Raw genomic sequence first — 10,595 nt, forward strand, 5'->3', positions numbered from 1 at the left:
TGTCTCAGCGAATATAGAAGGGCGCATGCGTACTATCAGGTCGGCGTAATTTAATGACCAGAACATACTCAGTGTCTAGTACGTTATTTGAATACAACCCATTGCAAGGAATCGATAATGTGCCTCTACATGAGCAGTATATTTATCCAACTTGAGATTCATAACAGTTCTCACTATTACACAACCACTCACGGAAGCAGCTCGTAGGTAATGTTATTGCACAAACTTTTTAACGTCAAAAGAGCGATACGTTGATAATACTAGTAGTGGACTGGCTTGCACTGTTGCAGTCGCTACTCTAATAGTGTACTGCTGCTGTTAGCTTTATACAGCCATGGATCGCAATGTAGTGAAATGATACATCAATGGTGCAATTTACAGAAGTCGTCAGGCTGATGTGTTTTATCTTTCTTTTGTTTCTAGGTTTCATTTTCTGGAGCCTTTGATTTGACCTCAACGCAACCATGAATGACACCGGCGGTAATCCAGTTCTCGATAACAATGCATGTGTCATCTCTGCACGGGCACGGAACGTTGCCCCTATCTATGCCGTCTATGGTACAGATGTCGAACTCTACTCTTCACACGACATTCTCTTAACTCGTATCATCCCCGGTACGTTCACCTGTCCGTTTGGAATTATCTTAAACTGTCTTTTCCTTTTCGTTGTGTTCCGAGTCCGGTCAATGCGTACTCTCACCAATATGTACCTATCTAACCAAGCCGTTGTCGACTGTACGTTATTAACAGCATATTACATTGTAGCAGTTGTCGAACCTATCACATCGGACATAGTTCACGACAAAAGTGCATTTGGTGCTCCAGGTTGCCTCCTTATAAACATAATTCTTGACATTGGACTATTCGTCTCCGAATTCAACATTACATTGGTTACGTTTGAGAGATATATGGCTATTTGTAAGCCCTTCAAAGCTGATCGAATAAGTTCAAAGTCAAGAACAGTCAAATCGATTGTTTTAACGTGGATCATCGGACTTATCTGTTCAAGCCCAATCGTCTATTTTTACACAGGTTGGTCAACTGTATGTGTACTGTGGGTAGGATCACCGAATGAAACTGCCCACTTACCGACATCCTACTCAACCTGCTGGAAAGGTATGACCAATGCTTGGCAAGGGGCTCTATATACGTTTAGCACATTACTTGCATTCATATGTGTTCTGGTGACAATTATTGTATTGAATACATTGACAGTGCGAGAGTTACGCCGCGGGATAAAAAAGTACGCAACACACGAACGGGACTTGAAACAGCGACTTTACCAACAGCGGCAAATCGTGGCTATGTTGGCAGTGACGGCTGGTGTTTTTTTTGTTTGTCTTTTCCCGTACCACTTGGAGTTAATTTTTACCTTCTTCAACTCCTTCCCTGATCAAGGTGACATCAAGCTGCCGAGCGCCTGGGGCGAGCTTACACGCTGGTTGCCAATGGTCAACTGTTCGGTTAATCCGATCATATATGGTATTCTTAACAAACAATATAGACGGGCTTTTCTGAAGACCCTCTGTTGCTGCTGCAGGGGAAGTCGCAACAAGCAAGAATATAGCATGTCAAATCTGACCGTAACCTCAACTGTCACAAAGAAGGAAGACTCTTCGTTCGTTGAAACTACGTATAAAATGGAAAATAACCACTCAGTGCTTTAATCATTAGGAACACACCTGAGCAACGTATTTTCCGATTATGTTTACAGATGGGTGATTGAGTTTATAGTGGTTGCCGAGCAACAAAACACCGCGTATAACCACCCAACAACCATATATTTATATAGTACTCAATTATAGAATGATGTCTAGCTCATTAGCATGTTACCTGTACCTATATGACACAGCTGATGGTATTTTGATAAATGTACCATCACCATCATAGTCCTTGACTTCTGAGTACGTGTCAACGGTTTCAACATGTGTAGTTCTCAAAGTGCGAGTGTAATCATTTATTGTAGTGTTTGTTTAGGGATTTACTCAGCTTAGTTTTAATCTTTGAAGCAAACGTATAAAGTCATGTTACCAGGATAGCTAGGCGTGACGTTATGTGCATGGGATAACAGTTTGACGTTATGTGCATGGGATAGGTGGATACAGTTTGACGTTACGTGCATGGGATAGGTGGATACAGTTTGACGTTATGTGCATGGGATAGGTGGATACAGTTTGACGTTACGTGCATGGGATAGGTGGATACAGTTTGACGTTACGTGCATGGGATAGGTGGATACAGTTTGACGTTACGTGCATGGGACAGGTGGATACAGTTTGACGTTAAGTGCATGGGATAGGTGGATACAGTTTGACGTTACGTGCATGGGATAGGTGGATACAGTTTGACGTTACGTACATAGGTGGATAGTTTGCACGACCAAGTTACGCGATTATTCTGCCAGACATAACAACAATATCATAGTAGATTAAACAAATATATACGTAGTGAAATATTAACTTACTTAGTGATTATATAATTATTTCCATATAGATTCAAATGAAAAACAACAACAAAGAAATACCAAATAGCGTACAGTAAAGAAAACCGTGTCAGATATCTTTGTGTGTTACATTTGATAATATGATATCAGATAGGCTTAAGTTACAGGTGTTTGTGACAAACTAAACATGTCATGAACGTATATTGATATATTGATATTAACGATAATTATTTGGCTTGATGACATAATCTTTCAGAAAAGGGAAATTATGATCATAGTTGATTTCTTAAGAATAAATCGTTGGTATAGGTGTTCTACTCTTACATTGTACGTTGGTGATGTGATGTGTATGGTGATGTGATGTGATATGTATGTGATCTATATGGCAGTGTGATGTGTATGGCGATGTGATGTATGACAGTGTGATATGTATGGTGATGCGATGTGTATGGTGATATAATGTCTATGGCGGTGTCACATGTATGGCAGTGTGATGTGTGTGGTGGTGTAATAAAAAAATGTGTATGACAGTATGATGTGTATGACGCTGTGACATGTATATCAGTGTGATATGGCGGTGTGACATATATGGTAGTATGATATGTATGGCAGTCTGGTGTGTATGGTGGTGTGATGTGTATGGTGGTGTGACTTGAATGGCGACGTGATGTGTATGGCATTGTGTGATATATATGCCAGAGTGCCAAGTATGGATCGTACGGTGTGTATATGGCAGTGTGGTATGCATGTTGCTTTGAGGTGTGTGACAGTGTGACATGTATGGCAATGTGATGGCAATGTGATGTATATGGCAGCGTCATGTGCATGGTGGTGTGATGTGTAGTGCTGTATTTTTTCTAAACATTGTACTGTAATGTATTGGCGGGAACAACTAAACGATGTAGGGAGGGAGTAAAGGAGGAGGGGAATGAGGAAGCACCAATGAAGAGGGGGGGGGGTGAGTTTAATAGAACGAATGAGTTGATGGTTGTGTATTATGATCGAGTATTTCTGATTAGGAATGTATGTATGTATGTATGTATGTGTACGTATGTATGTGTGCGTGCGTGCGTATGTATGTATGTATGTATGTATGTATGTATGTATGTATGTATGTATGTATGTATATGTGTGTGCGTGTATGTATGTATGTATGTATGTATGTATGTATGTATGTATGTATGCTCGTGTGTGTGTGTGTGTGTGTGTGTGTGTGTGTGTGGAGGGTGTGATAAATGTTGGGTTTGTATGAGTGAAACGTTCTGAATTTGCTAATTCAGTGTTAGTAATTGGTGAAAAGTATTTCTGACTAAAAGGACTAGTGCGTGAAGGAGTTAACATAAGTATTTAATTTGTATTGCGACACTCACTGAGTGTTTAAAATGGACAGTAATTACAACAAATCACTGCTCCATGTCTGAACCATTCAATCTTCAACAAGTCTCGTTAAGCTAGGACTTTATGTAATTACTCACTTTTATCCGAATACTTGCTACTCAACGAACTTCATTCAGCACCATCCACGTCCTGACCCCGTGACCCCGCCACTATACCAATTTACGTCACAGCAATCTATCAGTAACATAACACTTTAATACTTTTCACCTACTATCAATTACCCCCTTTACCTGATTCAATATACCATGCCGACATTTGTATAGGGATGCCATTACGCTATGACGTGTCGTGTATGTATGAGGGCCATGGCTTTATTTAATTTACTAGCTAACGTTATTCACAGTCATAACTTAGTTCTGATGTGTTGAACTAGTGAAGAATACAAGTTCACCTTGTAACAAGTTCACCTTGTAACAATACATGAGATTGAGAGTGTTGTTGCCTAATAATCTAGGATTACTAGTCTTTGTAAATACTTACCCATTCTCCAACAATTCAAAGTCACGGTTCATTTATGTTGATTTTAATGCTAATCTGAGTTAGACCTCTGACACATTGTTATCATACAAAAACATATACCCTTTAATATTTTTAAAAGTATAGCGTCAATTCATTTTTATTGACTTTTTCATAGACACCTTTCTGTGTTTGTATTATGTTGTATTTTAGTATATATTTTTCGACTGGTCATTAGATCAATGGACACGTTTTACATGGCTTTGCAAATATTATAGTGTTTGTTATCATAGTATTATATTTCATGCATCAACTTAATACATATGTATATATATATATATTCATATTATTCATAGTTAGAACACATACATATAATATTTGTAAAATAATACCTTTGTATGTGTCAGGAAGTTTTGAACTGAGGTCTAATAAATTATGATATAACTGCAGACATATTTAGGTATATATAAACCAATGTAATGTTATTGTCTGTGAAGACTTTTATTTTGATATTCTGTTAGAATTGAGTATCATTTAATAACTCGTATAGTATTTACTATGTCAACGTTGACAATTTCAATCACATTTTGTGGCGTTCTGTACTCATTAGTTTTTAATTACATTTTGGGTCAATAAATGTTCAGTGTTCAAAAACAAATTTTGTTTCGTTAGTTTAATTGATAATAAACGGGAAAGGCACAGTTGGAGTTGATATCAGATGTTGTGACGTTTTCTGTCTATGCTTTACAGTTTGTCATTGATTTGTATGACTCTATGAATTCGTACGGTTTCCGAAGTTGTCTTATTTTATCCAGAGTAAATTATTGATTTGCCAACAACAATGTATTTAATACAACGATATGCCATATATTGTATAAGTGTGTATGATAAGCGTTGATCACGACTCGGTGCTCTTGTGACGTCACAATGGTCGAATTCTTAGAGGAACTGGTTAATAGATGTTCAAACCCCCTCCCCCACCATTCATTACTGTTTGGCTAAAGCTATCCATGTGAATGGGTACCTGGTAGGATGTGATTGTTATGTGAAGGATTCAATCATTTGTGCAATGTGGAATTATGGATTGTAAGTTCCGCAAGGAGTTGAGGGAGTATATTTGGATGCACCATTACAGGTCTATGCCAGGACCATATTTTCCTGCTGGTTTTTAACTGTGAAATTGCTTATATCAGCAAAAATTCTATAGCACTTTTAGTCTAATAGAATGTCTTAGCAGGTTCCTGTGTCACGTGACATACATTTTATCACGTCTGTATTGAACTCCAACATTTAGCTTCAAATTGAATATTTTGTCATACATGACGAATTTACACTAACAATTTACGAAATACTGAGATAACATCTGTTCACCATACGATGTTATTACATTGGATACTAACTAATAATTTTCTATAGAAACGTAAGTCATGGTATGTTTTATACGATTGACAATATACTAAGCACGCAAACAGACAGGGGGCTACTTTTGAACAAAATAATGACTGTGTATCTATACACATGCTTAGTTATTAGTGATTCTCTCCTATCACTTCGTTCCGAGTTAACTTGCCTTTGCCCCGTAACATTAGAGATACACGCACATGCTCACACACACACACACACACACACACACACACACACACACACACACACACACACACACACACACACACACTGCCTATATCAAACTGACATGGTTGAAGCAACACATGTACGTGATGTAATTGTTGTTTAGAATTCTAGTGTTATTCAGGGGTCGCTTTTAATGTTATATCGACCGACAAGTGGGATAATTAATGGCAGGGGAAAAACAGAAAGTATTTTGTATTTCTTTTTAATTCCTTCAATGCATGTCTCAAATTACTAAAGAATTTAATTCAGTGGCACGCACAAAACTTAGATACAGTACACTATTGTTATCAGACACGGTCTCTTTAATTTTCATACAATATACTTATTGAAAAAAAGAACAACATTCTACAGATAACAGAGGCCCCAGGCTCTCCATGGCTGGCCTAAAGCTTTGCTCTGTGTTTTGATTGTACCGACAGCTACACAATGCACTTTGTTTTACCAAAATATTTTCGCTTGGAAGTTACAGCACTACAAAAACAACAACAGCTTGAACTGTTTGCCGGAGCTGAAATAAATTTGAATCTAGCAGACGACATCAAATAATATATGGCATACCAGTATAAATATTCAACGTGACGTCATTTCCGAAACTGAATGAACTCCCCCCCCCCTCCCATCCCTCGCCTTCCCTACTACTTGCTTGTCTGCTCTCTCACTATATATGTGCATTGAGTTTTAGTTTAGGGTTGTGTATTACTAATTTGAGGTTATCGGCCCATACGTACAGTTTATTTACTGAAGATGTTACAAGCAGGTAAATCCACTGAATACTAAAAAGAAATAATGAATTTTACAAGTGTCTGTTGAGATAAATGTGTAGTTTCATTGCTTGGTAAATAGATGTTGGACTGTGCCAAAGAAAACAAGTCAAAGATTTTTTGTTGAGAGGGAGGATCGAAGTAACATGTATTACAACAGAAACAGGGTTGTCTTAGCGTTTCAGTCATAGGATCGAAGTAATATGTATTACAACAGAAACATGGTTGTCTTAGCGTTTCAGTCATAGGATCGAAGTAATATGTATTACAACAGAAACAGGGTTGTCTTAGCGTTTCAGTCATAGGATCGAAGTAATATGTATTACAACAGAAACAGGGTTGTCTTAGCGTTTCAGTCATAGGATCGAAGTAACATGTATTACAACAGAAACAGGGTTGGCTTAGCGTTTCAGTCATAGGATCGAAGTAACATGTATTACAACAGAAACAGGGTTGTCTTAGCGTTTCAGTCATAGGATCGAAGTAATATGTATTACAACAGAAACAGGGATGTCTTAGCATTTCAGTCGTAGGATCGAAGTAATATGTATTACAACAGAAACAGGGTTGTCTTAGAGTTTCAGTCATATGATCGAAGTAATATGTTTTACAACAGAAACAGGGTTGTCTTAGCGTTTCAGTCACAGGATCGAAGTTATAAAACAACAGAAACAGGGTTGTCTTAGCGTTTCAGTCACAGGAACGATGTTTGTTTAAGATAGACACGTCTGAACTTCGAACAATATCAGAGACACCACACTCAACAGGATCCTTTACCTAGTCACATTAAAAAGCTAAGTAGCATCGTAAAGAAATACACAATGGACTGGATGATTTCAATGGTTTCAATCCAACTGATAAACAACATAATTACAGTTTGTCTACTTGTACATCCCCACTATACAAGGCACCTATAGAATTGTTTATTTTGCATTTGAAGTTGTCTGAGTGTGTGTCAAAAATGTCTTGTCTCATAAGTGAAAAGCCAAAGCAACCCCGTTCCTGTTGTATTTCTTTTAAGGAACATTAATATTGTTCCTGTTACAATTTTAAAAATCTATAAAACATACATATATGGGTAGCAGGGCGAATGCATTCTAGTGTTGGTGGCTAGCTTTCAACAACTTGGCTAATTACTGATTCATTTGTAAACTTGAAATAATATTAATAATAATAATAATAATTTATTTTTCCACTAGATTAAACAATTATGCAACTGAAACTATACAATAACTTATGAACATGCATTTGATCAGAAGTGGAAAGGACAAAACTCGTTGCCAAAAACATATAGACAGTATTATTGTACAAATTTACAGCACGAAAAACTTGCAATGACCATGATACAGAGCTTATAATGTGTGATGATGAATAGTATTAAAATGTTAATAAAAAGATGGAATCTATTAATGGCTTAAGAAGTAGACTTGAAGTCTGTTTTAAATTGTGTCCGACAACAGGTATATCTTATATATGAAGGGATTTTAGCACTGAAAACGTCTGCAATATAAAAGTAAACAGATTATCCAAGGCTTTATCGGCTTTCAAAAGCAGTGAAGGGAACTTTACAATCTCTAACTGAGTACTATAGGGATATGTTTCATACGTGCAGTTATAACACATTGTAAAACTAGCGTGAATGATTCCATCGAGGAATATGTCGATGTGCAATGAATACTCATAAAACCCGACCAAGTGTACTATTTGATATTATTTTTGAAACTGTCTTGAATGACACGAATTCGACCCCTGGGATTTGATCTCATAAATATTTCATATATGTATATCATAGGAAAAATCATTTTAGCTCAGGTTGGTGGTAATAACACGCTTCATGCACTTGCACTTGAAAGGCATCCATACAAAGGATTTACACTTGAACGGCTTGGATATATGTTTACCAAAATAACCGTTTAGGTTATGGTGACACACTGTGTGTGATGTAACATACAGGTTTTGATAAAGACATATGCAGTATAGATGTCTTAAATTCTTGATTTGAAACCCTGTGATGTCGGCAGTTGAACCAGAAATGAGGTCTATTTCAATAAGGTACAATGCTAATCGACAGCCAATTTGTCTGACAAAAACTACAATTTCAATATTCGAACCTCTCAAACCTTTGCCATATAAAAGTTTGTTCTGAGGTCCTTTGGAAATGATGTTCTTCACCAACTTGTTTTCAAGGAAATCCAGTTGATCAATCCTTTATTTTAGGTAACACACTATCCGGCTCTCATTTTAGATTCTAATTAAAGATCATTGCATGGCTGGCGTTACTGTCTTGCATCCTCAAATAAATTTTAAAAAGTGTAATAGATGAATGAATAAATGAATGAATGAATGAATGAATGAATGAATGAATGAATGAATGAATGAATGAATATAATTGCATAGAGAATATTATACTATAAAATCCCCTTCTCAAATAATCGTAAAGCGGATTTTGGATGCAGACCTTGTCTCTATTTTACGACCTTAGAGCAGCGTAAAGTGTCGAGGCATTCGAAGCCTAGAATTCCAATACCTACTATACATAATGCATGTAGCTTGTCTACAAATATGTGTAGTTTGTCTACATACGTATGTAGTTTGTCTACAAATGTGTGTAGTTTGTCTACAAATGTGTGTAGTTTGTCTACATACGTGTGGAGTTTGTCTACAAATGTGTGTAGTTTGTCTACAAACGTGTGTAGTTTGTCTACAAATGTGGGTAGTTTGTCTACATACGTGTGTAGTTTGTCTACAAATGTGTGTAGTTTGTCTACAAATGTGTGTAGTTTGTCTACAAACGTGTGTAGTTTGTCTACAAACGTGTGTAGTTTGTATACATACGTGTGTAGTTTGTCTACAAATGTGTGCAGTTTGTCTACAAATGTGTGTAGTTTGTCTACAAACGTGTGTAGTTTGTCTACAAATGTGTGTAGTTTGTCTACAAACGTGTGTAGTTTGTCTACATACGTGTGTAGTTTGTCTACAAACGTGTGTAGTTTGTATACATACGTGTGTAGTTTGTCTACAAATGTGTGTAGTTTGTCTACAAACGTGTGTAGTTTGTCTACAAACGTGTGTAGTTTGTCTACAAATATGTGTAGTTTGTCTACATATGTGTGTAGTTTGTCTACAAATGTGTGTAGTTTGTCTATAAATGTGTGTAGTTTGTCTACAAACGTGTGTAGTTTGTCTACAAATGTGGGTAGTTTGTCTACATACGTGTGTAGTTTGTCTACAAATGTGTGTAGTTTGTCTACAAATGTGTGTAGTTTGTCTACAAACGTGTGTAGTTTGTCTACAAACGTGTGTAGTTTGTCTACAAATGTGTGTAGTTTGTCTACAAATGTGTGTAGTTTGTCTACAAACGTGTGTAGTTTGTCTACAAACGTGTGTAGTTTGTCTACAAATGTGTGTAGTTTGTCTACATATGTGTGTAGTTTGTCTACAAATGTGTGTAGTTTGTCTATAAATGTGTGAAGTTTGTCTACATATGTGTTTGTAGTTTGTCTACATGCATAGTTTATTTATGTAATGTGTGTAATTTAGTCTGCATGATGTATGTATGTCATATAATGATAATGATAATAAATAAGCACTTATAGAGCGCCTTATATCCAGAAAGTTTCATGGGCACTTAACAGGAACTATTAAACAGAGACAAATCAAGGAAAAAAAACACTTTCTAAAAACACGTTGATTATCTATGCAAAGGCAAAATGGCAAATGATGCGTATTGAACACAAAATAAGGTCCGATAAATAATGAATAAGTCAATACCAACTTATGTATAGGCTATAGGCCTGTTTAAAAAGGTTATAAGATTGGTCTTATAAGAAGTCACTATTTGACATTTCCGTGTATCTAGAGGCATTCCATAATTTCGGGGCAATGCGAAAAAAAAGCGCGATCTC

The 10,595-nt window shown here is 36.6% G+C and overlaps 1 protein-coding gene across 1 annotated transcript; it reads left to right on the forward strand.

The window, feature by feature from the left end:
- Nucleotides 1-86: 86 nt before the first annotated feature.
- On the forward strand, nt 87-3,335 carry LOC144445685 (thyrotropin-releasing hormone receptor-like). The gene is made up of 2 exons (XM_078135327.1): nt 87-207; nt 424-3,335. Exon 2 carries the CDS (start codon nt 465-467, stop codon nt 1,665-1,667), a length of 1,203 nt encoding a protein of 400 aa, XP_077991453.1. The 5' UTR covers nt 87-207; nt 424-464; the 3' UTR covers nt 1,668-3,335.
- Nucleotides 3,336-10,595: the final 7,260 nt, after the last annotated feature.

Source organism: Glandiceps talaboti, chromosome 14 (genome assembly GCF_964340395.1).
Source record: "Glandiceps talaboti chromosome 14, keGlaTala1.1, whole genome shotgun sequence".
Classification (NCBI taxonomy): domain Eukaryota; kingdom Metazoa; phylum Hemichordata; class Enteropneusta; family Spengelidae; genus Glandiceps; species Glandiceps talaboti.